General features: G+C 42.1%; 2 protein-coding genes across 2 annotated transcripts in view; both read left to right on the forward strand.

Annotated features, from left to right (window-relative positions):
* Positions 1 to 15,341, forward strand: part of LOC111974722 (activating molecule in BECN1-regulated autophagy protein 1A) — a 294,670-nt gene that overhangs the window by 147,474 nt on the left and 131,855 nt on the right. The gene's annotated exons all lie outside the window — the stretch shown is intronic.
* On the forward strand, positions 165 to 14,979 carry LOC111974520 (muscarinic acetylcholine receptor M4-like). Its single transcript, XM_024002266.2, has 2 exons — positions 165 to 302; positions 13,184 to 14,979. The coding sequence occupies exons 1-2, from the start codon at positions 248 to 250 to the stop codon at positions 14,740 to 14,742; spliced, it is 1,614 nt and encodes a 537-aa protein (XP_023858034.1). The 5' UTR covers positions 165 to 247; the 3' UTR covers positions 14,743 to 14,979.

Raw genomic sequence — 15,341 nt, forward strand, 5'->3', positions numbered from 1 at the left:
CCACACCTCAGCTCGGGGCGTTTCGMTCACCAGTCACTTGGAATTGTACTCTCCTTATCAAGGCTCTCTTTGGTACCTGCCGAAAGACATTCTGACATGAAAATGCATGATGTTATCCAATATGTYCCAATTATTATGATATCGCACAGAATTAGGACATCGTCATCTCTATCCTTCAGGAAAAACTTGTTACAGTAAGATTGAGAGAGGGATTTTTGCCTGGTTGAGTACCATCTAAACATGCAACATGAATCCCACTAACAGCACTGGAGCTGGTGGGCTTGCGCCCTGGAACTTAAACAGTAAGTTATCATATTTATAATGCACTTTTCGCATTTGAAATACAACAAATGGGAAAGATGGGCTATTAGACAGAAAGTGGAGGAAATCGAACTCCCCTGCAAACAATATAAGTCTGTAGGTTTTAAACAATGTGTGCATTCTGAAAAGTCCACTTTTGCAAATGAAYGCTGTTCAAATAACCTGTCCCCGAGTTATCATGAACATTATTTTAGAATCCCAAAAAGATAGACTATTTGCAGATGTATTAACAATAACGGAATCAACTACATTAATTGTTCTCAGAAATACCACCGTGTCACACCTTATGATTTCCACCATTTGATYGCACATCAAAGTGACTGAGAAAAGATCGCGCAACTAGGTGCGCAATTTGTATGGTTCGGCTGTGATATCTGAGTAGGCAGTCTTTGAGTTAGGCTATTATAGAAAAACCCTTGCCATGTGCACAAATAAAAATAAATAAAAACATGTTTTTCAATATGRTGTGGTCCTATCGACGTGATGTTTTAGTAGGCTATATTAGGCTAAACAATTTTAAAAGATGGTKCGACTTGAAGTAAATAAACTGTAGCCTATATATTCTTATCTAAAAAAAAATATATTCAAATGTGTACTAACTGGTGATCTTCATCTTACATTCGTGTTGTTTGTCTAACTAACAGTTTAAGTAGTCGTAGAAGATGAAGTTTGAAATCTCAGACACAATTGCTAAAAGTGTTGTTCTAATGAAAGAATGGAACGTGCCCATTATGGAAACGGGCGCGTGAAGATGGCACCAAACTATTATTTCACAGCGCTCTTCAGATAATTTGATGAGTTAATTGGGTGTATATTTGACCACTGGAGTTCAGGCCAATTATGAGAGGTGTATGCTTCTGGTTCTGAGGAAGTTCATGTAAACATTATTAATGCGTGACACTTGCTTCTCCATTTTGGTCTCTCTCTCTGCTTCTATTAAAATGTCCGACTCATTGCCGCTGTTGAATGAATGCATTTTTCTTTTGTCATTTTGGGGGTGCTGAGGTTTCTAAATCATAGCTGATCGTATATGGAACCACAGTTCAACCYAAGCTCCCAATGCAAAAACTGTGCTGATGTTAATTTACATCTAACAGATGCAATTTACATTCATCCGTAGTCTAAGATAAAGTTGATGTAAACATTATACAATTGACATTTGCATCACAGTGCAGATACCCAGTCCCCTATACTCACTGCACCTGCAACTGACACAAAGCCATTTCACAATTCATCTTACCCCCCTCCACTTCTTTGTCCCAGCTGCCGGGCATCCCTGAGAGACCTGCTTTAAACTGTTTTAAACTTGCTGAAGGCAGCTTTTGGTGCAGGGAAATGCCTGAACCTCATTGAGATGCAAAGCTCTCCCTGCAGCCCCTCGGAAATGAGCATCCTGACTGTCAGGATTTGTGTCCCCTCTACAATCATCAGTGGCAGCAGCGCACAGAGTCAGACACCCAGAGCTCATCAAATGTCTCACAGCTGGGACCGCAGTAGTCCTCTTTATGACTCAATCTAGTGACAATCTAGGAGTGGAGTGTGGTTGGGTTTTAATGGTGTGCTGGGTTCTAATCCTGTACCTATTTTGGTCCATGGCTGTTGTGCTTTCCTGAATTTGGCGTGGTGGACACTTTCAGCTGGTCTGATATTAACTGCATGGGACAGATTGTGGATGGGGTCAGGCAAGCCAGTGTCCTTCAACCCAGATACATCAATTAGGGAGCCATTTTGCTAATTGAGCGTGAGAGGCTGAGAGATCTGTGATCRACACCCTTGCCCCACCCCCTGGTCAGGGTTACGCCTTTTCTACCAGGGTTMGGCTCAATTCGAATTGAAGGCAGTCAATTCAGGAAGTGATTTGAATCAAAAATTCAGAAATAGCTTCTACTTTTCAGTTTACTGAGAAGTCATTGAAAATAAATTCCCTTTTTTCCCCCCGATTATTGGTTTGCAATTTTAGTATAGTTCTTGAATTGACTGCCTGTTCTCTGGGAAAGAGTCAAAGTAAAGTCACCTACAGAATTTCAATCATTTAGGACATGTGTGGAACCTATTTAGGATGTTTACTAGGGTGAAATTAGCTCAGCACAAAATAAACTCCATAGGTATACACTACAGTCAGAGAGATAATGTAGTGTATACATTTCCTCCTTTAATGGGGTCATATGCTACACCCAAACCCCATATTAACCCCAATACTCCCCTCCCTGTCTGCCTGCTTCATAACCTAGTTTTAGGACTGCTGTGTGCCAACGCTGGGCACAGATGTTTCACACTGGCACAAACGGGCACAGACTGGGCTGGATGAGTTAACACGGAGGCCAAGGTGTAGAGCGATGCCTAGGGGACACATTTCATGCCCTCTTCAGATTCATGAGCTCCAGGAATTTAGTCAGCTCTGACTCAGGGAGAGATGGATCATCTTTCCTAGGGTTTAGATTTCATGAGACTGCCCACTGGGCACACKGCATCATTTCAACATGGACAGTTGGGTAATATTTGGTTGAGACCTTGATTAATGAGATTACAACCTATATTCACCAGCTCAAAAATATAGCCAAAAGTTAGTTGAATTTCAAATGTTTATCACTATGCTTTCAACCATTTAAAAGCACAACAAAGTTGAAATGGGAATACAATGTTAGATATTTTGTTGATTTAATGTGCTATCTCTGTGCTTCATATAATAGCAGAACCAAATGACTTGGATTTCAGTTGAGATTGCATTAAAAGTCCATGGTGCAAGTGATCAATGCCGTTCAAGAATCTGCACAGATTGTGGTCCCGTGTGGCTCAGTTGGTAGAGCATGGCGCTTGCAACGCCAGGGTTGTGGGTTCATTCCCCACGGGGGGACCAGGATGAATATGTATGAACMTTCCAATTTGTAAGTCGCTCTGGATAAGAGCGTCTGCTAAATGACTTACATGTTACATGTACATGTATTACAGCAATTGTGAAGATTGCCACAGACCTGCGAGGACCTATGCATGCAATCTTGAACATGCACACTTTTTAAAATATAATTACATAAGAAGACATTTATTGTTACAGAAATCTCAAAATGTAAATGTGGACATGGAMGTGTTAGTCATTTTAAGTTTGAATTTTACATTTGTTTCTAAAATAGCTTTAACTTTAGGCTAATTACTGTATAAAAATGTTGATAGTGGAAATAACATTGAAGATCTGACATTGTTTTAAAGGTAGAAATTCAACAAACCTCTTTATGTAAGGTTTGTCAATGCCGAAATGTGGTTACCATGATGATATAATCCTGTGGTTGAAATTTCACCCTCAAAACAACAGTTTGTTGATTACTTTTTTCAAATCCAATGTATCTTCCATGTCACAATACGTTGACAAATTACATTGAAACAACGRTGATTCAACCAGTTTGTGCCAAGTGGGTGTAGCCTCCAATGAATTGTAACCCCCGCCCCTGTGCATTCCATTGGTTCCTGCATGTGGGTKATGATTGTCTATGCAATTAAAATGTGGGTCAAAAGGGAAATAAAATTATTATCTGAGTTTTTCGTTTAAGCTATGCRATCATTGTAGTATAATAATATATGCYATGTTTCATCTTAAAATGTATGTGTAATCTGTTGATGCGTTGGATAGCAGATGTAACAGATATACCAGCCACCAATGCACCCCTCTATCAACTGRGGTGGCATATTTCTGCTTTACCAAATGAGGAGAGTTACAAACTACACACCAGTCAGAGTTATACTTAAACTCCATCTTTAATAATAATAAGCTTTGCAATAGCCTTTTTGACTTTCAATGATGCGCTATCTCTAATGAACCATTGAAAAGTGACTACAGAAAAATACAAAGATCTTTTATAGCCAAGATACACCCCTCTCAACTTACATGACGAACCACAGATCTTAGGAACTGTTCACAAWGAAAGACTTTTTCTTGAGAAAGGAGTATCCCTTAGCCAGATAACATTCYCTATAAATTATCGTTCAGTTTGGTCCCTCAGACGAGGTTCTAATCTCGTTCCTGGTACTTCATAGTACAAAAACACCAACTCATCCAATGACATATATCAATTATCAACTCTAGATACTCCCATCTCAAGTAYACCCCCTCTTGACCCCACTCCTGGACAAGCTCACTGAGGGGAGTGAGCCTRTAGGTCATACACTGTCCCAGGATAAGTGTAAGATCAGAGAGGACATACAATGTTTCCAGACACTGCCATACACCTCCCCCCAATGGGAAAAGGAGGGAGTGACTGGCGCACAGACATTGTGGAGACAAGTAATTGGTTTCCCCATTAATCACACCATCCCTTCACATGGTTTAAAAATAGGTAAAGYCACATTCACATATGAAGACAATGTTCCATTCTGTTCTCTTCCGTTTCTGATATTCTGCATAGCACCAGGGACATGTGAAAGACAAGCCTGAKCTCTCCCCTCTCTGGGCCCCAAGTGACTGAGCCCCAGCTTAGGGAAAAGTGCAACTGCCAACACTAAAGTCCAAAAGGATACATTCTAATGACAAGTATCTCACATAAGCATATTWTGCAAATAAAACATCTTAATTATCTATGTTACCCAACTAATTCTGATTCATCCGCCACACAACGCTGTGAGGAAGGGATTTAATAAATAAAGAGACACAGACAACCTCACCCTAACGTTAACAGAACTGCGTGAATGCAGTGATCGGCAGGTGGGAGCGAAGGACACTGTCTACCGGGACGAAAGACACCCCACCTCTCACCTGTGTACCGGAGTCCTAGTTAGCTAGCTACTACATAGTGTCCTTCGCCCCCGCCTGCCAAGTGCCTGCCTTCGCCGTAAAGTTAACAGAACTGCGGGAAAGCAGTGTTCGGCAGGCAAGGGCGAAGGACACTGTCTGCCGGTGTCCTAGCTAGCTAGTGGTGTCACCCCCGCCTCCKMCCTGTGTCTTCTTCTTCTGTGAGGTTTATCTGCGMTRGGTATCCAACGTTATGGTACATTACCAGCAGCTACTGTAGTCTCCTGCCTGTGTACCTAGTTTAAGTTGAAACATTCTTTGAATAACTAGTCAAGTGATTTTGTAAGACAGCTCTGCAGCATACTTAAACAGCTACTAACCAGACAGCTAGCCAGCTAGCCTAGCTAAATAGGAMGACTCAAAGACTGTACAGTATGGGGAGCACAGAGATACCGTTAGATGGTTGTCTGGCTGGCTGGCTGCTACTGCCTGAGCAGAGATGAGATTATGACTTTAAAGGAATGAAAAATAATCTTGTATTATGTCATTTTCTATTGATGTCTAGCCAATGCGGAACTGACAGAGACAATAGAATATTTTGGCAATTGAATGTTAACTATTATTGGCTTTGGAATTTTCATTAAAAAGCTCTAAAATAATTGTAATGTCATTATTTCATAATGCATTTAATGTTGAAAAAAATCAAAAACTGTGATTATTTTGTAATAACGAACCAAAACTGAACCAACCTCAAAAAGCACTAATGGCTCAGCACTAGTTCCCTCCATGATACCGATTATTTCAAGACAATGGTTAGCAATAACTACACTATTCTATGGTATGTGATCATCTCTCTCTCCCTCTSTTCCTCTCCCTCTCTTATATATTTGATCTTTATTTCAGAGCTACAGTAGCACAACGTTTATGTCCATTGCTATATCATAGGAGAGCCTCATTATTCATAATGCTGCTGTGCTCCAGCAGCAGCTTTAATTACGTACGGTTTAATTGAAGAAAGCATGGTTCTTATTGTAATGTCAGCAGTTGCCTATCAGCGTTGCGCAACACCTGTTTGTAGCCACGTCCTCTATTTATAGCATCCTCTCTCATCAAAGCCACAGTAGCTACTGACATTCTAACTAAGATCAGATTTAATTAACGCATCGTTGTTGCAAGTTGGCATAGTGGCTGTGACAAAGACAAAATCCACACTAAAGTCGGAGGGAGAACAGCCAGTCAAGACCATAACAGAACTAAAACATGTACAGTACTAGTCAAAAGTTTGGACACACRTACTCATTCAAGGGTTTGTCTTTATTTGCACTATTTTCTACATTGTAGAATAATAGTGAAGAAATCAAAACTATGAAATAACACGTACTGTATGGAATCATGTAGTAACCAAAAAAGTGCTAAACAAATCAAAAGATGTTTTCGTAGCCACCGTTTGCCTTGATGACAGCTTTGCACACTCTTGGCATTCTCTCAACCAGCTTCATGAGGTAGTCACCTGGAATGCATTTCAATTAATAGGTGTGCCTTATTAAAAGTTAATTTGTGGAATTGCTTTCGTTCTTAATGAGATTGAGCCAATCAGTTGTGTTGTGACAAGGTATACAGAAGTGGTAGACAGAAGATAGTCCTATTTGGTAAAAGACCAAGTCCATATTATGGCAAGAACAGCTCAAATAAGCAACAGTCCATCATTACTTTAAGACATGAAGGTCAATCAATCCAGAACATGTCAAGAATTTGAAAGTTTCTTCAAGTGACTGGAAACAGGCACCTTGTCATATAAATGAGTTAGATAAGAGAGTTAATAATCACATATACAGTACATGTCTTTACAGTACATTTGCATTTGAATGATGTGTGTCAACATGACATATGGACATGACATACAGACWTTACCTTCCTCTTTCCCCCTATCTGTCTCTGTCTCGCTCTCTCTTTCTCTTTCTCTCTCTTTCACTAAATGATCCTTTAACCACACCATCAGAAGTTTCGCATAATTCTTAAATATACGTRTATTTGGTAACGAATACAGTAACTATGTTTGACATTCTCTTTAACAAGACCAGTACATTCCTGACGGCCCAGCACAGTTGTGCCCGTGGCAGGGATGTTTCTCTGCAGGTAGTTACATGGCACAGCATGAAAGCCTGGATAATGAGAATAAAGGGAATAAAGGGAATCAAAGGTAGAGCATGTACCATATCAAACAGCTTACAGCACATAAGAGGATCCCTACAGCATGCAGAGGGGATGTTCACTGAGCCATGCATCCTATATTTAGCATTATTATTAGACCCTCCCTACTGTTTAGAGCTCAGAGTCTGTTCCCATCAAAATATACCCTTACAGCAGGGGTGTCAAACTCATTTGCCCCACTGGCTGCATCCGCGCTTAAAATGTATTATAATCAATCTCCATCAAAATTTGCAAGAAATATTCCCCTATCCATCACTTTTGGGATTTCCGACGCTCCTTGACTCTCTAGTTTTTGTTTCGATGACTGTTAGTAAGCTGGACAGAGTGAAGAGATTATAAATGTAGGTCCATTATCATTTCTACACGGTTTTGATTTGGTTTTAGTCATTTAAATGTCGATTGAGGTCGTTTTTGACCCAAAATAGATATCTTGTTTAATTCTTTAATTCAAACCACCCACGGGCCGGTTTTGCCTTACAAAGATTGAGAGGCTGTCCCTGTTGTGCAGTCCCAATAGTTCAGAAGACCAACGCAAGAAAGCATGATTCCTGCACATACTGTTTGCTAGCATTACCTTAATTGCTGTAGATGTAGACAATAACAACGTGTTCTTGCTACAACTGATTCTTAAGTAGGCTTACCCAAGAATAGCTTGATTAACCTATACTTGAAATGCATAACAGTCCAGGGCATATTCTGTGTATTCTGCGTATTAGTAAATTATATTTTCGTTGTTGATTTTCTGCATGTGATTGCCCTAATCCCTAAGTTTAGTCTTTATTTAGGCCTTAGTTTAGTCTCTGTGTTCAACGTTCTGTTTATTAGTTTAAGAGATGATACTGCATACAAGGATTAATATTCTACTCTCAAATCCTTCATAAAAATGAAAGTGTCTCTGAAGTTGGAGTAATCCTATTTTGCTAAATAGTGACTATAGTTCTTGTTTGAACTCTTGATTAATGAATGAAAGTATTTGTCAGCAGCATCTGCTGTTTGTGGCATCCTGCTGTTCAGCTTTGGCAAGTTATGTAGAGAAATAACTATCCATGGCTCTGGAACCGTACCAGTCTGGAAAACTACGGTATAGGCCTYTAGCTTTCTCTTGGGAAATACTTACCCAAAAAGTATTACATTGAGAAAAGTATGTGGACACACGTTCAAATGAGTGGATTCGGCAATTTCAGCCACACTCGTTGCTGACAGGTGTATAAAATCTAGCACAAGGACATGCAATCTCCATAGAAAAACATTGGCAGTAGAATGGCCCGTACTGAAGAGCTCAGTGACATTCATCGTGGCACCATCATAGGATGCCACCTTTCCAACTAGTCAGTTTGTCAAATCTCTGCCCTGCTAGAGGTGCCCCGGTCAACTGTTAAGTGCTGTTATTGCGAAGTGGAAATGTCTAGGAGCAACAACGGCTTAGCCGCACAGTGGTAGGCCACACAAACTCAGAGAATGGGACAGTGGTGCGCTGAAGCGCGTAGCATGTAAAAAGTAACACTCACTACCGAGTTCCAAACTGCGTCTGGAAGCAACATCAGCACAATAACTGTACGTTGGGAGCTTTATGAAATGGGTTTCCATGGCCGAGCAGCCGCACACAAGCCTAAGATCACCATGCGCAATGTCAAGCGTCGGCTGGAGTGGTGTAAAGCTTGCCGCCATTGGACTCTGGAGCAGTGGAAACACGTTCCCTGGAGTTATGAATCACGCTTCGCTATCTGGCAGTCCAACGGACGAATCTCGGTTTGGCGGAGAACGCTACCTGTCCAAATGCATAGTGCCGACTGTAAAATTTGGTAGGAGAAATTTCCCATTTCCCATTCTTAAAATAAAGTGGTGATCCTAACTGACTTAAGACAGGGAATTTTTACTAGGATAAAAWGTCAGGAATTGTGAAAAAGTTTAAGTTTAAATGTATTTGGCTAATGTATATGTAAACTTCCGACTTCAACTATATATAGTGAGCCGTTGTCTTTAAAGTAGACATCTTCTTGATATTGGTCAAACAGGAACTGGATCAAACTTATTAGAAACTGATATAAAATCACTGAGATAAATGACCTGTCATGTATATGTACCTGTATTTGATAAAATATAGTATTTTACCTGCAGCATCAAAGACCAAAACGCCTAATCACAGTATCTGGCCCGTGGCGGCTGTGTTTTAGCAATTTTGGCATTAAGGGCTTTCAAGTGGAGTGCATCTGCTTTTCACTTGCTAGACATAAGGATATCACAGTCATGCCAAAATGGAAAGACATTGCTCGAGCCAGGAACAGTAATTCTGAGATTTTACACTGTAAGAAAATCACCTATCTACTGTATATTTAACTATTTCTTTCTAATTGCATAATTCCTTGGCAGGGACTGAAATACATAAAAGTTGTCTGTTTAATTATGGATACTCCGCTGAAATTCTTACACGCGTACACCGTTTTACACCCGAACAGTAGAACCTCGATCAGTGGGCTCAARGTGGGCTCAGTTATTCACATCTGAAAAAAAGCCAAGTCACTGTTCTCCTTAAGCTGGGTGGCTTTGAGGGATGTAGAGTCTTTTAGCTCCCCACTTAACAGAGGTACATTTTTACATCATTCAGATCAGTTAACTAAACACATTCTTTTATTTGAGGAATCCCTCACGGACAGACTTTTGGGACCATGTTGTCAAAAGGTTCACATTTCCAGAGCTTGAAGGCAGGTGAAAACACAAACCTCACACAAATGCGTTCAGCCAAGATACCAGTGTTGGGGAAGCCACTCTAAAATAGTTTATTAGGTACACCCATCTAGTTCCGGGTCGTACCACCCTTTGCCTCCAGAACAGCCTGAATTCTTCAGGGCATGGATTCTACAAGGTGTGGCGTTCTAACGTTGCTCTATTGGTATTAAGGGACCTAACGTGTGCCAGGAAAACCTTCCACACACCATTACACCACCAGCCTGTACTACTGACACTAGGCAGGATGGGGACATGGACTCATGCTGCTTACACCAAATCCCGACTCATCAGCATGACTCAACAGGAACCGGGATTCGTCGGGGAAGGCAATGTTTTTCCACTCCTCAATTTTCCAGTGTTGATGATCACGTACCCACTGGAGTCGCTTCTTCTTGTTTTTAGCTGATAGGAGTGGAACCCGGTGTGGTCATCTGCTGCAATAGCCCATCGGTGACAAGGACCGACGAGTTGTGCGTTCCGAGATGCTATTCTGCACACCACTGTTGTACTGTGCCGTTATTTGCCTGTTTGTGGCCCGCCTGTTAGCTTGCATCTCCTTGGACCTCCCTCATCAACGAGTTGTTTTTGCCCACAGGACTGCCGCTGACTGGATGTTTTTTGATTGTTGCAACGTTCTCTGTAAACACTAGACACTGTTGTGCGCAAAAAGCCCAGGAGGCRGGCCGTTTCTGATATACTGGAACCGGCTCACCTGGCACCGACGATTATACCACGCTCAAAGTCGCTTAAGTCACTTGTTTTGCCCATTATGACATTTAATCGATCAGTAACTGAATGCCTCGATGCCTGTCTGCCGGCTTTATATAGCAAGCCACGGCCACGTGACTCACTGTCTGTAGGAGCGGACCATTTTCGTGAATGTGGTGGTGTACCTAATAAACTGGCCACTGAATGTAGTTTTCAAAGCTACCAATTACTTCACACTAGAAAAAGTTAAGCTATACAAAAGCTACCCTTCAGAAAAATATAGTTTACTTGACTAAAGTTACTTTGGAAAAAGTAYTTCATTACATCCAAACSACTTCGTGAAAAWTCATCATATCMAAAATACAAATTGCAAGAACAGATCACTCTGCAGTCAGATGTTAACAGAATGTGTWATGTAAACACAAAACTATGTTTCAAGTGAGAACTACGCAGGTCTAATGCCGAAAAATAAAGGAAATTCTTGRCTTCTTCAACCCTATTTTCTTTTAATTTAGCAAAAACGWAGTGTGTAGTTCCAGTAGTTAGCGACACCGCTACATGGCAAAAAAGTAATTAACTACTGGAACACTACCAAGCTACTTCCACCAAGCTACTGCATATTGTAGTTAAATTACTAGTTGAACTACAGTACATGTAGTTCACCACGCCCGYACACTGCAAGATACTGAAACTAAGAGCAATTTTAAAGTTAGCAGCCGGCATCTCTGTCTGGCTGGAATCAAAAAGAATGGGTTATTCAGTCACCACCCCACAAGTGCGTAATATGGATTTTAGACTGGTTTGATCTCCTCTGCGTTATTTTTAACTTCAAAGTTGGCTGAACAGTGAAAAAGAACAAACCTACGATATGACCATAGGTGGTTTCATTTGATTCCTTCCTCTCAGTTATGGACCGAATCCTCTCATTCTCTGTTCCACCTTCTMGAGGTCAGAGCAGTATARAACAACAGAAGACAGAGAGCATTAAAAGCAGCATGTCACATCCTATATTCTGACTGAAAGACAGGGGCCATATCTTTGATCATTATTGATAAGATCTCCTGTATCCCCTAGCAAAACGCTGCTTTGCCATTAGAGGGCAGCCTTTCAATGGAATCATACAATCACACCATCAAGCTCTACTATAGACACACTGACATTCACACGTTMCAGTAACACATAGTTGTAATATGGATTATGGCAAGTTGTTAGCTAGTGTTTTGTATAATTTGATCTCCTTATTGAATGGGGTTTGTTTGTCGTTCTATGCCCTGCCTTGCATTTCTACCGTTGTTGTTTTTTGAATTATTTGATCATGTTTTATACAGTTGGGTTTCCAAACTACAACACCACAAACAGAATATACTTAACTATAGTGCTTTAGTAGAGCCTAGCCCTGGACAGAGCAGAGACCGACTCAGCTATACTTTCAACAGTATGTCCTCCTCAAGCTAGTATTGTACAGCGAAAGTGTCTTGTGTCAGGACTTACCCCTGTAACTTTTCTGTTTTGCATTACAAAGCTTTACAGTTGGCTGGGAACTGAGCATTTCCGCTGAGTATCGGGGTGCTGTGTCGATGATGACAAAACTTAGGGAAATGCCTTTTATATTCACAGTCCCTCAATATTTAATGTGGGGGATCCATTGCTGACACAGATAGTTATCTGTGATAGAAATTAAATGGATTACAATTCAATGCTAATGGTAGGCTAATTATGCATAATTTGAGCTCAGAGTCACATTTTCTTACACATCAATGTTACGCAGGCTTGGCTTGTGTATTTCCATCCGTTMTTTTTCATTAGTATGCAAGGGGGAAATACCTTTAAGTACATAGAATCTCAACTGTTTTAGAGAGGTTTAATAATTAACCTTTGGGTCAATCTAAATGACCAGAAAGAGACGTTGATGTTTAGTGCTGTGCTTAATTTAGTTCTCTGTGATGTCTTATTGAATGAACAGAGAGCTGCGCAGAGCATGCTGGAGAATATATCACTGAGGAGCAATGCAATACGAACCCAACCCTCCTCACCCAAGGCCATTCACCAGGAATGCTGTCCAGGCCGATGTTCATGTCATAAACCTTTTGTCGACTCATTTTTTCATAGGAGCTAGGTAAACTGAAGGATCTGTAAAATAACTCAGGCATGCATATTCACTAGCTCAAGTCGTCAACGGCTTAAACATTTTCTACAATATCTCATTTGGAATGCAAATACTCATTTGCATATGCACATGCACATGCCCATAAAACCAGAACACATAACCAAGGATGAAAACCCAACCAGGCTATTCTTCACTTGGAAGTAAAAACATATAGTATTATGCGCTTTATAATGTCTTCAGACTTTCATACTGTGTATCACGTTTCAAGAATGAAATGTCTTGGCGAAGAACATTTAGCCGAGGGCAATATGTTACATAYCAGTGGATATGTTGGGAGGTTTGTGCTAAGCATCCAGAAATAACATATTGTTATCATTGTGCTTCCTTTTCAGGCTCCTTGAGCAACATTTCCAGTGATGTCTTCTCAGCCAACCTCAGCTGTAATGAATCTGGCACCAATGAGACCTGTGTGGCGGGGGAGGAGGTGGTGGGAAGCCCCTATAAAGCCGTGGAGATGGTCTTCATCGCCCTGGTTACAGGCTCCCTTAGTTTTGTCACTGTCACAGGCAACATCCTGGTGATGCTCTCCATTAAAGTCAATCGGCACCTCCAGACTGTCAACAACTACTTCCTGTTTAGCCTGGCGTGTGCAGACCTTATCATTGGTGCGTTCTCCATGAACCTCTACACTGTCTACATCATCGTGGGCTATTGGCCCCTGGGACCTGTAGCGTGTGACTTGTGGCTGGCCCTGGATTACGTGGTGAGCAATGCTTCTGTCATGAACCTTCTTATTATTAGCTTTGACCGCTACTTCTGTGTCACCAAGCCCCTGAGTTATCCAGCCAGAAGGACCACCAAAATGGCTGGGCTGATGATTGCAGGTGCCTGGATTCTCTCCTTCATTCTTTGGGCCCCTGCTATCCTGTTTTGGCAGTTTATTGTTGGAGAGCGCACGGTTCCACCAGGAGAGTGCTACATCCAATTTCTCTCCAACCCTGCCGTCACTTTCGGCACAGCCATCGCTGCCTTCTACCTGCCTGTGGTCATCATGATGGTGCTCTACATCCACATCTCTCTGGCCAGCCGCAGCCGGGTGTCCAAGCAGAAGCCTGAGGCTGAGAAAAAGAAGAAGGGCCTCAAGATACCTAACCCACTCAAGAGCCACATCCTTAACAGACAGAATAACAACAACCAGTCCCCCAAGCCCAGTCTGGAGTCCTGCAACACTGGTGAAGCTGTGAAGAATGGCAAGATTGATGAGTCTGTTGTTTCCACCAAGGCTGACGCTAGTGTCAATCGAGAAGAGAAAGAGAGTTCCAATGACTCCAGCACAGCCAGCATTGCCCCAAAAAACGCCAAGGAGAGGGCCAACAGTGAAGCCACTGTCGGGGGGGGTTTTGGCGTTGCTCCTGCACCAGCTCCTGCTCCTGCTCCTGCACCTGAACCTGCACCTGAACCTGCACCTGCACCTGCAGCGGCAACCGTCAAACTCAACCCTGCCTCTAAATGGTCCAAGATCAAGATTGTAACRAAGCAAGCTGGTGACGAGTGCATTACCGCCATCGAGATTCAGCCACCCATCCAGGGGAGCGAGGGCCGCTCTATCCCAGTCAACCGTCCCCGGAAGGTGGCGCGCAAGTTTGCCAGTATTGCCCGCAGCCAGGTGAAGAGGAAGCGCCAGATGGCAGCCAGGGAAAAGAAGGTGACCAAAACCATCTTCGCCATCCTGCTTGCCTTCATCCTCACATGGACCCCGTACAATGTCATGGTGCTCATCAGCACCTTCTGCCACTCCTGTGTCCCGGACACTGTGTGGGCCATCGGCTACTGGCTGTGCTACGTCAACAGCACCATCAACCCAGCCTGCTACGCCCTCTGCAATGCCACCTTCAAGAAGACCTTCAAGAACCTCCTCATGTGCCAGTATAAGAATATTGGAACAAGATGAACTGGAGCACACATACAGTAGTAGGGCTGGTGAGGGGTAATATTACTGAGACATCTGGAGGGCTGAGTGGTAGAGTAGGAGGGGAGGAGGGAGCCTCCACAGGGAGCCTCCTCCTCAGTCATGCTTATGAAATTATGTCACACTCAATGCTCCTCTGAGATGTCTTGGCCACAGAAGATAGTAACATCATAGCTATGTCCAAATGATACAGTATGAATATGATGGCCAATGTGAGAATGGGGCAAATGAAGAATCTGAGACCTTAACGCGAAGACCAACATGGACTAATTCGTATCCACTGAAATGTGGTAACAATCTTCAAAAAGCCCAGCTGAATGTCAGTAGACTAAGGCCAACACCTGAGTCATCCCTCTCCAAGATACCACCACCTAACCAGAGACACTGAGGGCAGTGTTACATCATGTCTGGGTGTACGGCAAAAGACACATTAAAAAGGAGCTTGGAAATCTTCCTTTATACAACAGTATAAAATGAAACAAGCATGAGATGTCTAATTCAACTATCCATTTCCTCCTCTCCCTCTTCCTTATTACTGAGAGAGTTATTAACTCCTTGCGGAAATGGAGGCACTCCCTCAC

The sequence above is a fragment of the Salvelinus sp. IW2-2015 genome, linkage group LG15 (genome assembly GCF_002910315.2).
Source record: "Salvelinus sp. IW2-2015 linkage group LG15, ASM291031v2, whole genome shotgun sequence".
NCBI lineage: Eukaryota > Metazoa > Chordata > Actinopteri > Salmoniformes > Salmonidae > Salvelinus > Salvelinus sp. IW2-2015.